Here is a 22,670-nt window from a genome sequence, read left to right on the forward strand (position 1 = left end):
GACACAAAGACTTTAAGTAAAGCTGGGGCCAGGTGGGATGCGGGCCTCTGATGGAGAGACAGGGACCCAGAGCTGGTACAGCACGTTTATTATATACAGCCTGATACCAGGGCGTTTTACTAAAGTATTAGACAAAGGAAATTATGTGAAATCATGGTTAAAGATCAAGCTGCAATTCTTCATTCTTGTGGCTTCTTTGTAAATGTCACTCCTGGCTGAGCCCGGATAATTGTGTCCGTTCCTGCCACCTGGCTGAACTTAGAGAATGAATCCCACCCCCTGGTGCCTGAGCTAAAGGTCAGGCTGACAACATACCTGCCTCTGGCAAGGTATGTTTCCAGAACGTGGCTCTGCTGACGCCACTGAACTCAGCCGGCTATCAGCTCATGCGCCTTCCCAGGCGCTCTCTACAGAGAAGATTGGCGGGTAGCAGGAGAAAGGGGTTGGAGTGTTTGCTTTCAACTCCCTCCTTGACTTGGTGATGCAGTTACAGGCAGTCCCCCTTCCACTCCTCCAGGCCTCACTGGATTCCAGGACATCAATGCCTCCCCTTGTCCCTTTGCACCTGTGGATAGTAGCGACTTCTGACTGTGGTTGGGCCCTGGATGCCTCAATATTCCTCGTTAGTTTTTTTTTAACTCTGCCCACACCTTCTTGACATTCTGCATTGCACCACAGTGTGCCTTCTATTACTTCCGAGCTCCTCACTGGCATTCTTTTCCGGGATATTTACACTTTGAGAAATGACAGATTTTGACACAGTCAGAAGTACATTTAAAAAGAAAGTCTTTACAGTTCAGATCAATAGAGTTCAGGTCCACAGAACTCAGATCAATTTCCATCAGGCCATTTCAAACCTAGATTCATTGAGAGTTTATATCTCTGTTTTAGAGGCTTGGGTTGTTTCGATTTTATTAATTCACCTGGAGATGACACAGCCATCGGGAACCCATTCATGCCAAACAAACTCATAGGACACTGAATTATATTTCCAGACTTCCATTTATTAACTGGCAGAAAGAAATCTCTGGCACCAGGAACTGCTAGGCCATCAGCTCAGAGTTCTTCCTCCTCGTGGATAATACCATTTAGAGTCTCAAATTACAGATCAGAGGTTTGCATCATTGGAAACAGAGTTAGAACCAGAGGACTGGGTATTTTTAAGGGTTTTCATGTGAATTCATTCAGACATAATGAATTGCTCTTATACACTTTAAGTGTATGCCTACATGAACAACAAAAAAAAAACAGTACTCACAGGGAATATATAAAATGATGGGAATGAACAAGTTAAAACTAAATAACAATATGAGTGAATCTCACAAGTATAAAGTTGAGTGGAAGAAGACAGATACAAAAGAGCATAGATTGTATGTTTCTAGTTATATAAGTACAAAACAAGGAAAGTTGATCAATTCCATTTATTAGTCAGGACAGTGGTTACCTTGGGTCGGGGGTGGGAGTTATGACTGGAAGAGAGCCACAAGGGGGGATGCTGAGAAACCGTGTTCTCTTTATTAATCTGGGTGCTAGTTCCACAAGTGGATTAGTGTGTAAAATTTATCACGTTATCTATATATATAAAAGCCCAGCGACTGAACGGTGGAAAGACCAGAACGACTGGTTGACCAGTCGCTATGACGCACACTGACCACCAGGGGGAAAACGCTCAATGCAGGAGCTGCCCCCTGATGGTCAGTGTGCTCCCACAGTGGGAGCACTGCTTGGCTGACCGGGATGAGCGGCTGCTCCCACAGTGGGCGATCCCCACAGGCCATGCCCCCCACCAGCGCACGAATCCGTGCACCAGGCCTCTAGTACATTTATAATAAGGGTGCACATTTTGTATTTGTATTATACTTCAATTAAATTTTTTTTTTATTTATCAGCACCACTTCTAGAACTACAGCTTCCCTTTTTTGGACAACACTATAGATCTACTGACCAACTACCACCAACCATGCTTCTCCAATGGGGTGTTCATTATCAGTACTAATGCTTCTAGCATGACATTATCTGAAATAGTCATGTCCAGCATCACAACTATTTTACCTTAGCCTCTCATGCTCTCTGGATGTCTTTCAGATGAAGCATAATGGGAACACTCTAATCCCATTCACAAAAGTTCTTAGAAATAATGTTTTAGACCGGGCTACTTCTGGAGAGAGTGCCCTCGACTGGAGGAAGATCATAAACCAAACCCAAGGCCGCCTAATGGCACCAGCGGCCCACGACGCCAAGGCCAGAGTTCCCCACACCCTTGCATGTAGACAAAGATGTGTCCCGTGGCCATTGCGGTTCTGTTTACTTTGTCTCCATGTTGATGAGTGGGGACAAGCATTGTGTGCTCAGCCTACCAGCCAACATCTGGCTCCTCTGGCTTGTCGATTAAAAGCAGCGCTTATCTTGTGAACTCCGTCCTACCCGGTAACAGTTGCCAGGCCAGAGGGACTTTGTTTAAACAACGTGCAGAACCGTCACTAATGAGAACTCCCCCCCCCCCCCGCAATGAAGACTTTCATTACTTTTTGCCTTGACCTTCGAAAGGAGAGTCACTTCTCTGAGTACTATGTGTAATTGTTTCTAATAACTATAGTAGCTTATTATTTTAGGCCTAGATGGCTTTGGTTCAGTTGATTTACATAAGATTTATCGCACCCATTTTCAAAAGAAACAGGAAAATATTCATGGACTTCATAAGAAGCACCTTTTGGGGAAAATTCTGGCTTTATTACAACTTCAATGAAGATAGTCAGCGTACAAAATCTCCCAGTGTTCAGTGTGTAACAACAACATGAGAAAACTACGCTGTGATGGAAATTGTGAAACATCCCTCTTTAAACCGTCCTCTTCATGACAATCACACTTCCCGGGGGAGGTTTTCTGACACAGTTATGAACTCGCTAACCCACTTTCTGAAATCCAGGTGCAACTGCATTATGTTTCCTTTCGTTAATTCAAGTTGTGGCGCATCGAGGCGCTGTTAGTCCCCTCTGCCCCCAGTATTGCCACCAACACGATGTATCACGTAGGAGCTAGAGAACGGATGCCCTGGCAAGGTGGGGACTTTTCAGCCCGCTCGGTCCCAGATGAAAGTGCACGGAGGAAGGCCATGCTCTTTTTATTTTTATTTTTGTTTTATTTTATTTTTGGCCATTCTCTTTTTAGAAGAGGCATACTGATTAGGAGACTGTAACCTGGCTGTCCTGAAGCAGCAATGGGTTTGGGGAACACATAGCATCCCACAAGCGTATGACCTCCCACTCCAGCAGAAACTAATAAAGCCTTTTTCCCTGGCAACAGAACATGGACTTGACCGGAAGTAGTGTATCGGTTTCCTATTTCTACTGCACAAACTACCACAAAGGTAATGGCTTCAACACACACACACACACATACACACGTTACATTGCAGTTCTGGGGGGTCAGAGGCTACAGTCACTTTCACTGCACCGAAAAGTCCTGGTATCATCAGGCCGCCTTCTCTGGAGGCCCGAGGGGAGAATCCACATCCTTGTCTGCTCCAGCTTCCACAGGCCGCCTCTCCTCCCGGGCTGGTGACTCATTCTTCCAGGCACAGCCTGACTCCAGGTCTACCTGGAACGCTGGACCCAGGGGGCCTCGGCCGCCTGGGAACTTCATCACCAGGCTGGTTCCTCTCACGGTAGCAAGCTGGCTGCACAACCCCATCTCCCTTGCATCCTTCTTACCCTAAGCCCATAGGCAGAGGGAACACCTCCTTCTGCTGAAGCCCCGGCAAAGTTTCCTGAGGTCCCGTTGGTTTAAATTAGTTGATGGCTGGGATAGAGTGGCTCATTGGCTTAGGCCTCCATCAATCAGGGACCTAGCCCTACAGATGGAAGTGGAGTCCATCCCACACCAGCAGCGTGGCCGAACCCCAGGGAGGGTGTAGTCAGGTGCTGCGTGTGTCGTAGAGATGATGAAAAATCAGAGGAGGTCCAGAAAACGTAGAGTATGAGCCCACCACTTCCACTTTTCCAGGAACCCAGAAAGAGACCTGGAGCCATAGAGTAGTGAGCAAAACTGCCTCTAGCTCAGGAAGTGGGGGTTTAAAGCAAACACCTCTAATGGCCAGTCCTGGCCAGCCTCACCATCTTTCTGGCTGCTGACAGGATTGTTCCTGGATTCTTTTCCTCTCTAAACCCGAAGCAGCCGGGGCTGGTAGACACTTCTCCTTGGGGTAGCCTCCAGGTTAAATCTACTCCAAGGCTGTTTGCATATACATTGTGCAAGAGCCGGTATGTCTCCGAGACACTGTTGCCATGAGAACTCTAAGGAAGATGAGGGATGTCATCACATCATCTCCCGGGAACAACAGGAGCTCAGCTTGGCTGCTCTGTGGATAGACTCAGCTAATTTTTTTTAATAAGTAAGGGCTCCTTCAATGTTCAGGCTTTGTTTTCCCTTCCTTAGTCCATGTACCCCAAATCTCCATTCATATGTCCCCCCAACCTATCCCACAGAGGAGCTGCTTTTACCAACAGGCTTCAATCTGAAATAAGATTCATTTCATTTCATTTCTTAATTTTTCCAAAAGAGAAAAGAGACGTGCATATGTCCATCACTGATTTTTAAAAAGCATTAATTATTTGCCATATTTATTTTAGTTTTTGTTTGTTCGATACTATTTTTTAGAACGATGACAGTTTATATATAGCTAAGTAAACCCTAATTCTCACTGTCTTCCTTCTTCTCCTCTAAAAATAACCACTACCTGAAGTTGGTGCATATCATTTCCATCCTTTTTTTTTTAATTTCTGGGATTTGGTAACATTTTTCTCTATGTGTATATGTCCAGATGCAAGATATACTATGGTTCAATCCTAATATGGGTAGGATCCCAGCAAGAAGCTGATGACACACTCAACAGGGTAATGAGAGCAAGGGAATGAAGGAACTTTACAGAGGTATGGGCAGTTTCAAAGAACAAGAGATGGCGCTCTGGCCATTGTGGCTCAGTGGCTAGAGCACCAGCCCACACACCTAAGGGTCACGGGTTCAATTCCAGTCAAGGGCATGTGCCTGGGTTACAGGTTTGATCCCTGGGCCCCTGTCAGGGCATGTGTGGAAGGCAACCAATTGAAGTTTCTCTCTCTCCCCCTGTCTCTCTCCCCATCTCTCATTTCCACTCTCTGAAAAGCAATGGAAAGAATATCCTCATATAAGATTAAGAAGGAAGGAAGGAAGGAAGGAAGGAAGGAAGGAAGGAAGGAAGGAAGGAAGGGAGGAAGGAAGGAAAAGAGGAAGGAAAAGACATGGCTAAATAAATACCATATAATTCACACATTGAATGTGTGTAATTCTATTGTATTTATATGTGCATCTATCACCACAACCACTTTTAGAACATTTTTTATCCCAAAACAAATCTCCTACTTCTTAGAAATCACCCCAATACCCTTTCTTTTTCAAATCTTTTGGTCACTTGCTATAACACCACAAAAACTAACATTGCTATCTAATTTATACAATTCCTTAACTTACACAATATACAATATTCTTCTAAATTCTGACTACAAAATATAAAGAACTAAACCAGATATATTATGGTAACCTATTAAATGTACTGGTAACATTCATGTTCTTCCCTTATTTATAACCCTGGTGGTCGAACTCCTGAGGGGGCAATTTGCATATTAGCCTTTTATTATATAGGATGAAACAGCAGTCTTTTTTACTTTATTAAGATGTTCAGTTTATGCAAGTAAAGAAACTGACTCTTGGTAACACTATAGCTCAAGAGAATGTTTTCCATGAACACCTATTTTAAGAAGCCAGGATGCTTTCCAGGAAGAGAGTATATGAGGGTAAAAAATGAAACCAGCCAAGCTGTCAAAGGTTTCAAGAGACAACATGTGCTTTAGAGCTAATGTAGAAGCTTGATTTTTATTGTCAATATGTGCGATTGGATGTATTACCTTATGGGTCTTCTGTACTGATTGTTATGGGGAAACAATGAAGAAAGCAACATGCATATGGATTTCTCTATTTGTTGATGGCCAGAAGAGAAACAATTCTACTTGGTAATATAATCTCATCAAATAATGTTTTATGACGATTTAGCCTTTTCCCATCGAATAATTGTTTCACCAAGATATCCAAATGATCCCTTAATCTCAATTTGAATGTTTATAGTGGAATATATATTTATATTCTGTAGGGGGCTACCACAATTGTAGCAAGGTACCATCTGTGTCCAAATATAATTAAGAAATATCTATAAAGAAATCATGGAACTATAGCAATAAAGAAACAGATCCTGAGAAATAAGATTTATAAATTGATTGTTTAGCATTCAATGTCTGGATGAAATGTTATTTTAATTTCCACTTTTTACACCACCTGAAATTTCCTACATTTTGGAGATACATCCTTGTTGTACGGTTCACCTGTAGCTTATCTCAGAGCCTTGTGTTTTGAAGGGCTGGGTTCATTCTTTATTACTATAACAAGGAGAAATATTATTACTTTCAGGAATACTTATCGGAATACATCTCTTACATTTAACTTAACGTTCTTTAAGATATGTATTATGTGCATGTTTCTTTATGTGGTTTTAAGAGACAGACATGATCTTTCCCATTCCACATATCCTATAGGCAGGATGACCATATAGTCTTGAGTTCCTGCAACATTTCCAGTTTGTGCTTTTTGTCTTGGTGCCCTTTTACTCTCTAAGTGCTCTGGTTTAAATAATAAACATAAGAAGGGAAAACAATCAATAAATTTGAAAACAGAAAATACGTATAGGCTACTAGGTTATTATTTTTTAGTGAGTTTAATTAGTTTGTCTCTCATAATGACTTTATCTAAGTTGTCAATTTATGTACATGGAGTTGTTTATAGTCTTTCCTCATTATCCTTTTAATCTCTATAATTTTTGTCTTCTCTCTTTTTTTCTTGGCCAGCCTAGTCAACAGTTTATGAGTTTTATTGATTTTCATTCGAAGAACTAGCTTTTGGTTTCATTGAAGAGAGAGAGACTCAAGTCCAAATAACAATCTGCCACTTACTAGCTGTATGGCTCTAGGCAAATTACTTAACTTCTCCAAATCTTGGTGGTCTCAATGATAAAATGGGAATATAAGCACTACATCTTCAGGTTACAGCTAGGATCAAGTGAGGCAATAGGTCACACAGATTCAAAAGATGATATACACTGTTATTACTACTCAATCAGAAATATCAGACAGCTGAACTGTGTGAGACACTTGAAAGAGAACACTAATGTTTCTTCCTTATTATGTATTATCCTATTAAGACCAAAAGAATAATCTTAGGAATCCATGTGAAAAGATCTTGTTATTTGAATGGGGTCAACAATATAAAAATGTTTATCAATTGAAAATCAAGAGGGAAATCAGGAAAAAGCGGGCACTTAAAACAATAAAACAAACTTCTAATGTAATGAATTCTTGGGTATCCAGACTGGTCCTCTAGCAGATGAATTAGTTTACGGAAGACCATATTCTTTTCTCTAACGCTGTAAGTGCTTGAGTTAAGTGCTTATATGGTTTGCTGGATGGTAGGGAAAAAGAAAGGCACTAAATTTAATCAATACAGCTCCCTGACGGCTGCTTCATATGGAGATTGGAGGAGAAGGTGAAAACTCTCATTACCTCGAAGTGTTTGGATCATATGCCTCAGCTCTGCAGCTAAATCAGAGGTCACTGCAAGAGAAAACTACTCCCCCCACTTTTCATACCGAAAGCTTGGTTTGGCCCCTTCCTCTGCATAGTGTCTGCGGCGCTTCTCTCTCTCTCTCTCTCTCTCTCTCTCTCTCTCTCTCTCTCTCTCTCTCTCAGCGGAAGGGGCTCGCCGTTGGATGAACATGTCCCACAGCTGTGGTTTGATGGACATTCTCTCCCTCTCGCGTTGAGGCGCAGCTACCGCAGCAAATAGAATAACCAGATCGATGCAGTCAGGCCCTTGCTAAGCAAAGGAGGACCCATCCGGGATCTGACTGCATTCACTTGAGGGCTGAGGTTCTGCTCAGCTGCGCCCCAAGGATCGGCCTGGCGGTGGTAACAGGTGTTCTGTGCAGCTCATGAAAAGCAAAGCCGTGTGGTCTTTTCGCCGTAGAAAGCTCCGGGTTAAGTGCGAACCCCCAATCTGACAGCAGAACCAAGAAACGGCTGCAGCTTTATTTTCAATACTTTTTTTCGTGTCTTAGCTACTGACAGATTCAGAAATATCTGTTCACTTACAAGAAAGAGACAAAGATATAGTACTTATATTCCCATTTTACCCGGAAGAGACACAAGACAAGCGAGCAGATTCCATACGCTTTCCTCTCCATCTGGCCAGCACAGGCGAGGATGAAAAGGAGCTCGGTTTTTTTCCTTTAACGGGAAGAATGTGTGAACTCCGTATGTTTACCCATTTTTATGCTCATAAACTATATGTGTTCTTTTCTGTTCAGAAGTTGCCTGATCCTTTCGTCCTCCCCAAACGGAAAGCGTTTTCTGATCTCGGACTCTCACCTGCCACAGGGTGTCTGTTCGCCGAATCACCCAAACGCCGCGCGTTCGCGGGGACCGGACCACTAACTGCAGAAGGAGCCGAACCTGGGACTCCGGGAGGGGACGGGGGGGAAACTACATGTCCCGGCGTGCCCCGCGTGCGGGCACAATGCCGCCTTGTCGTCATCCGGGTCACGGGCTGCGCGTCCCGGGCGCGCCGCCGGATGCCGGATGCCGGTCTGGATCCCGCCCCGGGCGGAGGGCCCTCCTGGGCCGGGAAAACTACAGTTCCCGGCATGCCCTGCCGCGGGCGCGCCTGCCTATGGGACGGATCGCGCCGGGGAGCGGGTTGGTTTAAAACACGGATTTAGGTCTATGGAAACCGGCCCTCCTGCTGCGGGGCGGAGCCACAGGCGGACCGATGGACAGTGGGGTGAGGCTGGGGGCCCTGGCGGCTGAGCCGAGCGCGGGTGCGGGCCCGAGGGAGGGAGTCTGCGGCTCGGAGAGGCCGCCCCCGCCCCCTGTCCCCCTCGTGGGCCCCGTCCGGTCTTGTCTCCGGACCTCAGGACGCGGCTTCAAGGCGCCTTTGCATGGGAGGCCGGCGAGGCCGGTCGGAAGCGAAGGTCTTGCGTCGCCCCGGCGGCGGCTGACGGAGGGAGGCCCGGAGAAGCCTCAGTCCCGGCCTGACATTGGGGGAGGCTTCGGGCTCCGGGACAGCCATGGCGGTGCGGATGGAGCTGGTGGGGTCACCTGTCCTGCCCCCGGCCCGCCTGTGAGAACGCGGGTGCCAGGAATGGACATTCTTCCCAGCGGCCCCGGGACCTGCCCCGGGGTTTGCCTCCCCCCCCAGTGCCCCGTGCCCTGCGCGAGGCGCTGAAGATGGAGGAGGTGCAGCATCTGACCCTGTTCGGCTTGACCGCCCACACACTCCTCACGGCCCTGACTTGTCACCCTCGGTCCTCGAATCCTTCCTGTTCTCGGTTATCCAGTGAAGCGAAAATGTCTGGTGATGAGAGAGGCTGGAACTCTGACAGCCAAATCCTAGGTCCTGATGTGTCTGAACGTGGCAGAGAGGACAGGCTAGAGACTGTGATGCAGTAACAGACTACAGAGCAGCCTCAGTGGCTTATAAAACAACACTAGAGGCCCAGTGCACAGAATTCATGCATGTGGGGGGCGGTCCCCTCAGCCCAGCCTGCACCCTCTCCAATCCGGGACCCCTCGAGGATCAGGCCTAAACCCGTAGGCGGACATTCCTCTCACAATCCTGGACTGCTGGCTCCTAACCGCTCACCTGCCTGCCTGGTTCTGGTTGCCCCCATCTGCTCCCTCCCTGCCTGCCTGGTTGCTCCTAACGCCCCCCCCCCCACTGCCCCCTCTGCCAGCCTGGTCGCCCCTAACTGCCCCCCCTTCTGACCTGGTCACCCCTAACTGCCCCCTCTTCTGACCTGGTCACCCCCAACTGCCCCTCCTGCCAGCCTGGTCACCCCTCTTGCCCCCCCCCCACCTGCCAGCCTGGTCACCCCACACAGCCTGCTGTTCAGTCCCCTCACTAACCCCCTTGTGGGCCTGGTCGTAGGCAGCCATCTTGTGAGGGCGTGAGGGTTAATTTGCATATTCCCTCTTTATTATATAGGATAAGCTTTTGCTCAGTTGCACTGGATGTCATGGTTGTGCTTCATGTCATCTTCCCTCTGGGATCTGGCAGGCCCTGTCTGGGATGTTGCCCATCTCATGCAAAGGCGGGGAGGGCGGGGGAGAGATGGAGACAGTGAACAACAAGTTATCTCTTTAAGCTCCACCCACATTTCATTGGCCAAAACAGGACACATGACCACCTCTGAGCTCAACAGGACAGGGGCGTGCAGTGCCACCACAGGAAGGGGCGGCGGCTGTGTTGAAAAATAATAGAAGCTACTGCACTAACGTCCTGACTTTAATCTCAGGTGCATATAGAAGCTACGATAACCAGACCCGTTGTCTCTCCAACCCACATCAGTGCTACAGCTTCTGAAACAGTCACAGTCCTGGAGCAGAGGATGAGGATCGTTGAGGAACAGACCAGTTCTCTGAGGGATGACCTAATCATGTTGGACTTCGGTGCAAAAAGGTAACAAGTGAGGCATGAACTCGCTCGCTGCAGGCTGAAGAACTTCGCGTCACTGGTTATTAATACGGAGTCACAGGGTGCGCTGTTTGGCAGACGAAATAGGTGTTTACAAAAGAACTGAGAAAGAATAGCTTCCAGTTGCATCCTGTGAGAGAGCTACTACCACGATTCCCCTAAACAGATATTCGATATCCCGTTTACTGTCGACACCTGATTTAAAACCAACATGTAATTTTTTGTGTAATGAGAAAAAAGTTTGGTTCTTATTTTGTAAATCAAAAATTGGCTTTATTAGGTTAGGTGGACATCTAAACTTGATTCATGCCATTAAGATGGTCATTTTCTTTTCCCAGATTTATTGTAAATGAAAAGAGAGGTTTTAAGTCAAAATTTTATAATTTAGAATGAGGTACTCAAAAAAAATTGTGTTTTTTTTTCTCCCCTTGTTCTGCTAAAGAAGTTATTACCATTAAATGTTGGATTATCAATGGCCTGAGAAATCTAGATGCAAAACCAGCCAATATCCAATTTACTGGTATGATTTATTTAAAAGTGCACACAGGCATACCTTGTTTTATTGCACTTTGTTTTATTGCACTTCTTAAATAATGCATTTTTTTTTCAAATTGAAGGCTAGTCCCTCCACCAACAAAAGGATTACAGCTCACTTGATTGTAGTACTTGCTTTATTGTTGTGGTCTGCAACCAGACCTGCAGTATCTCTGAGGTGTGCCTCTATATTTCCCGTGTGCCTCTCATAAAGACCTAAATTAGTCTAGTTGGTATTATAGCACCCATAGAGTAAAAAACTCTTCAGCAGTTAAAGATTAAATGTTTATACATGTTGAGTAGGAAGGAACAGAAAAGGAGCGTTTATTCTAGCCTTGTTTAAATATTTTTTTAAAAATGTGAGTATATTCCTTCCATGCTAACTTTAATTCTTAGTTCACTGTTACAGAATTAGACTTTACCATGTTTTATGTATCACTGCTTTTTACATAGAAAAAGTTTATGACAAGTTCATATTGAAATAAGCAGCCATTAAAAAGTCAGTGATCTTTGCCCATCCCACACAGTTTTTACTTAATAGTGCTCTCTAAATTTAATCTTGGAGGGAATAACAGTTGCTTGTTAACTAAGTGTAATTTTTATTCTTAGTAGAAATAGTGCATTGACTCGCTGGTTGCGATCCCGGTCGTACCCATTGCATTGCATAATTTTGTTGTTTTGGGATCTTTGTCCAGAAACCAGTTTGAAACCCCAAAGTGTGTAGAAGCACCTGAGAACCAGAACATCACTAGCCCCATCCAGAGTGAAGTAACTTGTTCTGGAAAAACGGATATTTTATGGAAGAACTGTGAGTTTCTGGTGAATCGAATGTGCCACCTGGAAAGCCTCATCCAGTCCTTGAAGATGAATATCTTTTGTCTGCAAACGGAGAGGGACATGAATCCACAGAAAGCAGGTAGAGAGGAGGGCCGTCGGAGTGTGGTGCTGTGTGCGTGTTGATGAGTGGACGATGCTTCTCCTTCCCGAGCTTCCCGCTGCTCTCTGACCCTCCCGTGCCGTCTGGCAGCTTTTCTGAAGGACCGACTGAACACAATACAGGAGGAGCATTCCCAGGACCTGAAGCTGTTGCACCTGGAAGTGCTGAATTTGCGCCAGCAGCTAAGAGAAGTGAAAGAGGAGGAAGACAAGGCCCAGGACGAGGTGCAGAGGCTGACCGCCACGCTGGAGATGGCCTCAGAGACAAAGGTTTGGGTCGAGAGCTCTGAAACACACGCTCGCGGTAGGAGTTGGCTGGAGGAGGCCAAGGGCCCGTCAGACTGACTTTTAAAAATAGGTGGTGTTGATGTGAGGATTCTTGACATTTAAAATGTATCTACCTGGATAACTTAAACGAGGTATGCTATCAGTAATTGAGTATTTATAGAGCCCTTACACTGTGCATACGGCTGAGGGCCCAGCGATATGAGGTAGTCTGTGCTCTTTAAGGGCTTCTCTGCTACCTGGGAGATCAAGGCATCGCTTGAAAAATGAAATAGAGACAAAATAAAGGCGTAGAAATGTTAATGAGCGAATATTGAAGAGTTTTGTGTTGGATGGGTTTGAGAGGGTGCATATACCCTATCTTTTCCTCTAGAATAGGTCAGGGTAGGCTTCCAGAAAGAGGTTTTAGAAGACAAAGTGGTGAGGTGAGGGCATTTTGAATCGCACACACACAGGCAGCAAAGAATAAAGACAAGGAAAATAAACTAACAATTTTGTTTTCCCGCCACAGGCCAGGCAGTGTAATAGGTGTTGAACAGGTTATTTTGTTAATCCTCGCAGAACCTGTTGATGTAGGATATTATTGTCTCCATTTTAATGATTAGAGTACTGGGGGCCGAGAGAAGGCGCTTCTCCAAGATCATACTTCCCTGTCTTCTTCCCATGACCCAGGTTTGAACCTAGATCTTTCCACTGGGTGCAGTTAGGGGAAAATGCATAAACTAGCCTGACAGGAGTGAACATTTGTCTGTGGGAAATAAGTTGGAAGTTAGCTAAGGGTCACATTATAGTGCAGCGGTCGCCAACCTGTCGGACCTCACAGACCCCCAGTGCTCCGCGGACCGCCGGTTGGCGACCACTGTTATAGAGGGTCTCAAAATCAAGAATGAGTAGTCGGGCTTGATTGGAGGGGGTGATTAAAGTTTTGGATAAGGCAATGACGTAAGGAAAACTAATCTGGCAGAAGTGTGGGGCATTGATTACAGGGGAAGTCAGGAGAAGAGCTGGGAGGCCGGGAAAGACTTAGGAACGCATTGCATTATTGGAGGCGTGAGCCTTCCTAGTTCTGAGTCAGGGCCGTGGCATTTAAGAAGGGGATGTTCTGTGGAGATAGATGCGTTAGAATATGGTGCTGGATAGGGCCTGAAGGTAGGAAAGAGGACCAAGACGACTTCTGAGGTTTCACATACGTGCTGCCTTTAGTAATAATATAGAAGAGAATACATTGTGAAAGCTGTGTTTTTCATCCTGAACTCCTAAGCATGCGTCATCTTGAGCCTAGCAGAGTATAGTACTTAAAGAAGTAGGAATATGCTCTGTAAAAAAATTTCTATCAGTTCCCAGGCTCTCCTCCAGTTATTAAATCATACATAGGAAGTGAGTGTGACTAATCCCTTTTTATGATCTAGACGGAAAAATGATAGAAGTCATGAACCAAAGTAATAATCTCGTCGTAATGGCTTCAGACTCACAATGAGAAGTATTGATAACTGTATTCAGAATAGCATTTACAGGTTGTCAGACAGAAGTCTAGATAGTTACTCCTGGCCCCTGCAGATCACTTAGAACCCTTCCTTCGTCTACTTGTAGAAGAATGCAGCCGTTATGGAAGAGGAGCTGAAGACCACAAAGCGTAAAATGAACCTTAAAGTTCAGGAGGTAAGATAAAAAGATGCCGGAGGGTGCAGGGGGCATTGGAATTGCATGAGAAAAGTCAAGAAAGTAGAACGAACAGAAACCTTTGAAGAAGGAAATATGTGACTGTGTAATAGGAGGAGTTAAAAAATTTGTCACGTGACATTTAAGTGAAAGCGCCTGCCTTTTGGCATAAGACTTCCTTTTGCCTCGATACAGCCATAAACCGGAGCCCGGAGGGAAATGGTTACCGCAGAATCCATGCGGTTGCCCGTTACTAGAGTAACCGAGCACCATCATACAAAGACCTTTCAAACTGCAGTTGTGTTTAACGTAAAAAGCTTTTAGTCAGCCTGCTCATCTAATTTTACTGTGAAACCTCCATTTCAGCCTGAGTTTTAGGAGATAAAACTCTGTTGATTGGAAATTGTGAAGTAGGTGCCTGCTAAAAGTTGTTGGTCTAAAAATTGCAGCTGAAAATAGTCAGAATTACTCAGTATACACAGTGGCCTAAAAACCTCAATATTAATATGACTTCATAAAATCAATGGCATGTTGCAATTCCCAGTTTAAGCTGGAAAGAATCTTCTTACCTCCTGATAGAAGAGACTCTTAATTATTACGTTATCCATTATTTTAACTTAAAAATTCTTTTATCTCTGATTCACTTTACTGTCATTTATTGAGAAAATAAGGTAGTGGACCCCAATTCTTGAGTGTCAGTATTGTCTGCTATTGAAGTTACTTCAGTATTTGTTTAGACCTTTCAATCTCAGAACAGAATGAAATAAGCTTGCAGAAGTATGTTTATAATACTACGGGATAAAAATATGTAGATGAGGAAATCAAAACATAGGGAAATAAGATTTAAAAAGATATAGCCAGAAAGAAATACAGAAAATCCATATCCTAAAGTATGATATTAGTGTTTTTCAAACTTTTTCTCAACAGCCCATTCTAAGATACCTATTTACACTGCAACACTGCCCATGTGTAAATGTACGCAGACATTTATGAAGCGGTACTTACCGTTTCTTATTCTTTGCTGTGTGCTCTCATTCTTGCTTTGTATTCTTTGTTTTTCCTTTTCCAAGTGCTGCTTGCATCTTGTTAATGAGTCTTGACCTGAAATTTGGGAAACAGACTTACACTATAGGATAAGAACAACAAATTTGACTCTATTTCTTGGAAGATTACACATTAGAGAAAAACAGAAGCCTGTTTCTGAGTGGTCATAAGCTAGTGAAGGATGTTTGGGGGTGAGATGGCATGTCTGGCAAACTTCCCAAGTGACTCTGACCTTTGTTAAGCTGCTCTGATGTGCCTGGGTCTTGCCTAACTGCACTGTTGCTCTGTAGCTGCGGAGACAGCTGTCTCAGGAAAAGTGCCTGAGGACTTCTCTTGAGAACTCTGGATCGGCCATGCTGCTCAAAATACAGGAGATGGGGGCAGCAGTGGAGGTGGAACGCAAGCAGGTAGACATCTGTCCTCTCCTTATCTTTAGGAAAGAGAAAAGCTGACCGTTTTACCTATTAGCCTATAGTTTTGATAATTTCCTTTAGATTTATTAAATTATTAACTTTTCTTTATGTTATTACTATTTTAAATATTTTAGTGCAAAATAAGAAAGGATCTGCTATCATTCAGTCTGACACTCAGTTTATGAATGAGGGAGCTGAGGACCACAGAGATTAATTTGCCTCAGGCTTCGAGAGGTGAATGCTTAGCTCAGTGGTTCCCAAACTTATTTGGCCTACCGCCCCCTTTCCAGAAAAAATATTACTCAGCCCCTGGAAATTAATTTTTTTTAAATTTTAATAGCAGTTACTCATCGCCCCCAAATGCACCTGTGGCCATCACCGCCCCCCTGGATTGCTGCAGCACCCACCGGGGGGCGGTAGCGCCCACTTTGGGAATCACTGGCTTAGCTCCTGGGACAGGATCCTTCCCACCGCGTCATTAATCTCTATTCCAGGGTTTGATCTTAGAAGGCATTACCCTGGCCTCATGGTATTTGTATGTGATGTGAATAGGAAATAAAGATTAAACTGATCTAATACTTAGAGCAAAAAATACCAATAAGTAAAATAATCAGGGATGTGTTTACAGGTCTGTTTTCAATTCTCATTATTTATTTTAATATACTGTTTTTGCCTTTATCATACTTGTTATTTGGAGTACCTATCTGTAATTTAGAATATTTTCAATTCTAAGCAATTTAAGGCAATTAGTAAAAATGCAGACTTATACCCTGGCCAAGTGGCTCAGTTGAATACTTATAATGTAAATATATAATCTTTACTTTAACCTAATTTTATTTTAACTAATCATTATTTAATTAACAATTAATAACTTAATTATTATGTTATCCATTATTTTAACTTAATTATTTTGATGGCTGTCCTTCACAATAGAATTACAAAGACGATTCCTAAGGAATTTGTAAGTGGTCCTTTATTGCTATGACTTGCACTGCCAGTATGGTAGCCACTAGTCACGTGGCCATTTAAATTTAAATTTAAATTTTTTAAAAATTAAAAATTCAGTTTCTCACTCACTCTGGCCACATTTCAAGAGCTCGACAGTCACTTGTGACTGTGCCTGCTGTGTGGTTGCACAGGGAGCTCCATTGGCCGGCACGGCTGAGGCCCCGCCTCTGTGGAGATGTCAACTGTAATGTGGAGGTGAACTCCCTTCTCCTCCAGTGATGCCTCACACATGTGCTATACGGTAGTTTATTAGAATCTTTACCTTACAGAAAAGGAGTTTTTCTTGTACAATTTCAGGTACAAGTTTTGCAGCAAAACTGCCTGTCCCTACGCAGTTCTATACAGAACACCCAAGAACTACTGGCACAGGAGCAACAAAAGAAAGGAGAGTTGGAGGCTGCTATCTTACAGCTCAAGTCTGACCTAAGTATGGGAATAGGTGCTAGAAATTACACTGTAGTTAGTTTTTGGAGATTTTATGCAAAAACTCTTAAGATCCCAAATTCTTGAAGTGGCCAGTGTCATTAGTATTTCCCATGGGCCTGAATGTAAAAAAAGCTGATTTCCTTTCTATCTGTGGCACTGAGAAAAGAGAATGTTGGTGACCCTCTTAATTGTAAACTTTTTATTTAGATATCTTTTCAAGTTTATTTAAGCGTTTGTGGACTTGGGAACATTTGGTTTCTAGAATCTAGATTGAATATTGGATAGTGGAATGTTAATAAGGAAATAAAGCCATTAATCCTTGCTAACCTACTGATTCTAATCATTTATCATGTCAGACTCATCATTCTTCAAGTTACCAGTTTATTTTGGTTAACCTCTATTTATAGAAATGGATGTAAGGTGCCTTGGAGCTTAGATTAATCTTCTCATTGTACAGATGCATAAACTGCGTCCTTAGAGGTGTCAGAGCTAAGAAATGGAAGAGTCTAGACTTGATCCCAGGTTTCTCAGAGTCATGCTTCTTCAGCCCATCAGCCCTTACCCTGCTGCTGTTTTTATTTTTATTATATATTTTTATTGATTTCAGAAAGGAAGGGAGAGGGAGAGAGAGAAACATCAATGATGAGAATCATTGATCCACTGCCTCCTGCACGCCCCCTACTGGGGATCGAGCTCCCAACTGGAGCATGTGCCCTTGACCAGAATTGAACCTGGGACCCTTCAGTCCGCAGGCTGATGCTCTATCCACTGAGCCAAACAAGCTAGGGCTACTGTTTTTAATACATAGGTGTAAAGTAGTTTTCAGATAGTTTGGCTCTAGAGATCACAGAGTTACAGGACTGTGCCTCACATATGAATACACTTCAGTGGTTTACACAGAACTTTCACAGTAATGACCTCATGTAACATGCATGCTTCCCAGAGTTACAGAAGGAATAAATGGTGAAATGTGGCTGAACCTGGATCTCTTGACTCCAGGCCCAGTGTTCTTGCTAGTGCGCCTTCTCTGCTCGCTGGCTGTGGTAGGGGCAGGGAATACCAAAAGGGAAAATGAAAATTATGAAAAACAGAGCAAAGGGCAACCCATTCAGGGTTCTGACTTACTGCTTTAGCAGAAAGTACGCTTTTTCCTGATAGTTGTTGAGTAGTGAGTTATTCAGTGACATTCTCACTGATGATGCCCCAAGATAATTTTCTGTCTTCCTATGATTGCATGGCTACAAAAATATGTTACATTGTATGGTGCTACGGCATTATCTCATTTGAGCCTTCCAGCAGCCTTGTGAGAAAGTTAAGAAAATAAAAGCCATTTAAAAAAATAAGATCTCTATCCAAGGACCCACAGTAAAGAGGATAGCTGGGACTAAAACTGTTCCCCTATTTCAGTCTTTGGTTTTATTTTCACCCTACATACTCTCTGTAGTTGAAAGTCTTTTTTCTCCACACAAAATCCTCCTGAGCTCCAGATGGAATGTTACTGCCAACTAAACATCTATACATGGTGCCTTTCAGCTGCCTCAGAACGCATGATGAAGACACAAGTATTACGGTTCTCGTTCATTCTGTCCCCAAACCTGCCCCTCGCCCTGTCCTCCCTGCTGCCCCAGTCTGAACGCTAGATATGTTCGTGGATTCATCTGTCTGTTGCCTTTGTCCTACCTGTCCCCCACCACGACCAGACAGTTACCCCTGCTTGTTACTTCACGAGTCTGCTTGCCCTCCGCACCTCACTGTCATTACCTTAGAGCCAGCTCTCATTGTTGTACACTTTGGTTACTGCCACAGCTACTAAACGGACCTCCCTGTCTCTATGAGCCTCTGCTAGAGGGATGTCTTGAAGAAAAAGCTTTTGGTTGTGTGCCCCCTGGCTTAAAGTCTCTCAGATTCATCATCACCTGTGCATGGGGTGAAATGTGGCCTCATTTCCCTTAGCACGTGGCTCTGGATCAGTTTCTTGATAATTTCCTGACTTAGTTTCTATAAAGAAGTGTTAGAAATACTTGTATCCTCCTTATTGCCACAAAACACAAACAAAAAGAAAGAAAATCAAAGCTTCTAAGAGAAATCATACTGTGTGGTTTCAGTGTAGTTGCACTGCGTCATTATCATCGTAGTGATGTGGACTCTGTTTTTAGTTTCTAGAGATGACCTTATTTCCAAGCTGGCTGAAGAAAATAAGGTAAGTTCTGAGGCTGGAGAGTGCAGAGGTGTCTTTCCTCTCTTCACTAAGTGATAGTTCCTCACTCGTGTTGGTTTATAGTCCTGATTCTTCCAAAATCTTTATTTTTAAAAAACTTTGTGTGAGTTGCATATTCAGAACAATTGTCAACCAGATCTTACTTTTATCGATCTTTTCTATTTTTTAAAGTTTCTATTTCATGTATTTCTGCTCTAATCTTAACTATTTCCTTCCGTCTGTTTACTGTGGGCTTATTTGTTCTTTTTCTCGTTCCTTTAGGTGTAGAATTATATTGTTTATTTGGGATTTTCTTGTTTCTTGAGGTAGGCCTGTATACTTATGAACTTCTGTCTTAGAACTGCTTTTGCCGCATCCTATAAATTTTGGAAAGTTGTGTTTTCATTTTCATTTGTTTCAAGATAGTTTTTTTAAATCTCTTGTTTGACTTCCTCTTTGATCTGTTGTTTGGTTAGTAGCATGTTGTTTGGCTTCCACATATTAGTGTTTTTTTAAGTTTTCTCCCTGAAGTTGATTTCTAGTTTTATGCCACTGTGATCATAGAACATGCTTGAAATGACTTCAGTTTTTTTGGATGTATTCAGACTATTTTTGTGGCCTAATAATGATCTATCCTGGAAAATGTTCTATGTACGCTTGAAAAAAAATGTGTATTCTGCAGTTTTCAGATGAAATGTTCTATAAGTGTCTGTTAAGTTGATCTCGTCTAATGTAATATTTAAAGCCATTAATTTTTTGGTCTGGATCTATCCATTGATGGGGGTTGGGTATTAAAATTCTCTACTATTGTATTACTGTGGATTTCTCCCTTTACATCCATTAATAACTACTTTATATATTTAGGTGTTATTATATTGGGTGCATAGATATTTACAATCATTGTAACCTCTTTTTGGATTGACTTTATAATTATGGATGTCCTTCTTTGACTTGTTTTACATTTTTTGTTTGAAAGTCTAATTACATTTTGTCTAATGTAATTAATGCTATTGCAGCTTTCTTTTCATTTCTGTTTGCATGGAATATCTCTTTCCATTTGTTCACTTGCAGTCTGTATGTGTCTTTCCATTTGAAGTGAGTCTCTTATAAGTAGCAAATAGGTGGGTCATGTTTATCAGTCCATTCAGCTACACTGTGTCTTTTTGTTGGAGCATTTAATCCATTTACATTTAGAGTAATTATTGATAAGTATGTATGTATTGCCATTTTGTTAATTGTTTTTGTTTTTTTATAGTTGTCTTCTGTTCCTTTCTTCTTGATCTCTTCCATATAATTTGCTGTTTTCATTTAGTGTTTTGTTTAGGTTCCTTCCTCTTTGTTCTTTGTGTATCTTGTAAGGTTTTGGGTTTGTGGTTACCATGAGGTATATGTATATCATTGTTTTCTATAGCACTCCATTTTAATGTGATAGGTGTTTTAAGTTCAAATACAGGGTGTCCCAAAAAATGTATACACACTGTAACATCTGATAGCTCAATTTTTAAAATGAAATGTATTTTAATGAACACTGCCTTTATAATTATTCAAAGTATGTGTAGTCATTTTTGGGGACACACTGTATATTCTATAAGGACTACATTTTTACTCCTCCTCTTCATGATTTATGTTATTGATGTCATAGATTTTTGTGTTGTGCAAACACAAAGTACTTAATTGTTGTTTGAGTTGAGTTTGATACTTTTTTCTTTAAACCTTCATAGTAGCTTTTTAAGTGTCTGATTTGCTGTATTTATTGAATATTTAGCTTTACCTGTGAAGTTTTTTCTTTCTCATCTATTCTTATTTCTGGTTATGGCCTTGCCTTTTCTACTTAAAAAAGACCCTTTCACATTTCTTGTAAAGCTGGTTTAATGGTAATGAAGTCCTTTAGTTTTTCTTGACTGGGACAGAGCAGGTATTTTGAGAGAGATGCATGTAATAGTAGATCATACATGTAAAAGAGAGAGAAACTGTTTTCTCCTATAGAATGTGCAGATGTCTCTCAACAAGGAACATGAGAAAAATGGATATCTGAGGTCTGAAATAATATCCCTTCATGAAGCAGCAGAGAAAGTACAGGTAAGTCTTCTCATTTCTCTAGTTTTTTAGATGTTACTTAATTCTGTTCAATTAAGGAACTGAGAGCCAAGATTTATCCTGATTATATATTTTCATACCATTGCCATCATCCAAATTTTAATTTTCATAAGATCCACTTCATCTGTGAAATATTATCAAATTAACTACATTTCTCATTTCACTCTCCAAATTCCTATGACACATGAGTTTATGAGATATACTGCTAGGTCATGCACTAGTTCACACTTTGCCTTTGTTTGCTTTCTAATTTACTCTTTAAATAGTATATACCTTTCTTTCCTCTTACAAACTTACAAGCAGTTCAGTGTCAAGGGCTGTGTCTAATACTTTCTTTTATGCTCTAGCAAGTAGCACAGTAGGTATCTCATAAATGCTGGCTGGATTTTGGAGGTGGTGTGCCCGTTTTCTATGGGATGGTAGTTCCAAATTTCACTGATTTTTTTACATATGTATGTGTATGGAGAAGAGTCACCAAATATGCAGGCAGACAAGTTCTCGGAGGGCCCTATGAGTTCTACAAATATACTCATTTTAGGAGTTTTATGAATTTTGCAGCAAGCTGGGTAAATAATAAATCTTGATTTTTTTGGCTAATAGAGCTATAAAATTATAGAATTGTCAAATTAGAGTGGGGCCAAAGAAAGGCATTAAAATGAAAAATTGTTTAAAGAGGTTTTATATATACAGGGTGTTCCAAGAAATGTATACACACTTTAACAGCTGATAGCTCAATTTTGAAAATGTATCTTAATAAACACTGCCTTTATAATTATTCAAAGTGTGTATATATATTTTGGGGGGACACCCTATATATAAAATTTGTGTTTTTAAGCTAATTCAGTATCTTTGATCAGTTATGAATGAAACCCTATCAAATGACTTTCTGGAGCCTCAGCTTTAAATATTATTTCTAACACTCAGGTAGAGCAGAAAAGGGTGACACAGACTTTTCAAGAACAAAACTTACTGCTGGATGCAGCCCATGCCAGTATCACAAGTGAGCTGCAGAATCTTAAGAATGAGAAAACGCAACTCCAGGCACATCTGTAAGTCACTTGTGGGCAACTTCTTATGCATCTTTTGTCCTTGCATTCGTACTTCTTATCTTTAATGGGAACCTTTAATTCTGCATTTGCTGGGCCAGGCACCGTGCCCTCAGGAACTAGTTCTGTGAGAACAGGGTGACGACGGCTCTCAGGTGGCAGGGGTGCTCTACGAGAACGTCAGTCTCTGCGGGAGAACTCTCATGCCGCTTTCCTGTCTCCTTGGTCTTTCCTGTAGCGACCACTTAATCCTCGAGCACAACCAGTGTCTGCAGAAGGCCCAGGATGCTGAGAAGAGGACAGCGGTGCAGAAGGAGCTGCTGGAATCAACTATCGCGAGACTGCGCGGGGAACTGGAAGCGTCGCTGCAGGAGAAGACCTCTCTGCTGGGCGAGAAGGAGAGCCTTCAGAGAGAGG

The 22,670-nt window shown here is 42.5% G+C and overlaps 1 protein-coding gene and 1 long non-coding RNA gene across 2 annotated transcripts in view; one reads left to right on the plus strand and one right to left on the minus strand.

The window, feature by feature from the left end:
• Window positions 1-6,338: 6,338 nt before the first annotated feature.
• On the minus strand, window positions 6,339-8,594 carry LOC106698201. Its single transcript, XR_001349480.2, has 3 exons — window positions 8,505-8,594; window positions 7,641-7,691; window positions 6,339-6,464 (listed from the first exon to the last, which is right to left on the minus strand). It is a non-coding gene; the product is annotated as an uncharacterized LOC106698201 (long non-coding RNA).
• Window positions 8,595-8,880: 286 nt separating this feature from the next.
• Window positions 8,881-22,670, plus strand: part of CCDC150 (coiled-coil domain containing 150) — a 42,385-nt gene continuing 28,595 nt past the window's right edge. Inside the window, exons 1-11 of the mRNA XM_014461048.2 lie at window positions 8,881-8,916; window positions 10,430-10,593; window positions 11,838-12,058; window positions 12,170-12,348; window positions 13,954-14,022; window positions 15,357-15,473; window positions 16,785-16,914; window positions 19,070-19,113; window positions 21,097-21,189; window positions 22,132-22,256; window positions 22,492-22,669. Coding sequence (XP_014316534.1) covers window positions 8,905-8,916; window positions 10,430-10,593; window positions 11,838-12,058; window positions 12,170-12,348; window positions 13,954-14,022; window positions 15,357-15,473; window positions 16,785-16,914; window positions 19,070-19,113; window positions 21,097-21,189; window positions 22,132-22,256; window positions 22,492-22,669 — 1,332 coding nt within the window. The 5' untranslated portion in view covers window positions 8,881-8,904. The remainder of the gene's footprint in view (window positions 8,917-10,429; window positions 10,594-11,837; window positions 12,059-12,169; window positions 12,349-13,953; window positions 14,023-15,356; window positions 15,474-16,784; window positions 16,915-19,069; window positions 19,114-21,096; window positions 21,190-22,131; window positions 22,257-22,491; window position 22,670) is intronic.

This window comes from Myotis lucifugus, unplaced genomic scaffold (assembly GCF_000147115.1).
Source record: "Myotis lucifugus unplaced genomic scaffold, Myoluc2.0 scaffold_3, whole genome shotgun sequence".
Lineage (NCBI taxonomy): Eukaryota > Metazoa > Chordata > Mammalia > Chiroptera > Vespertilionidae > Myotis > Myotis lucifugus.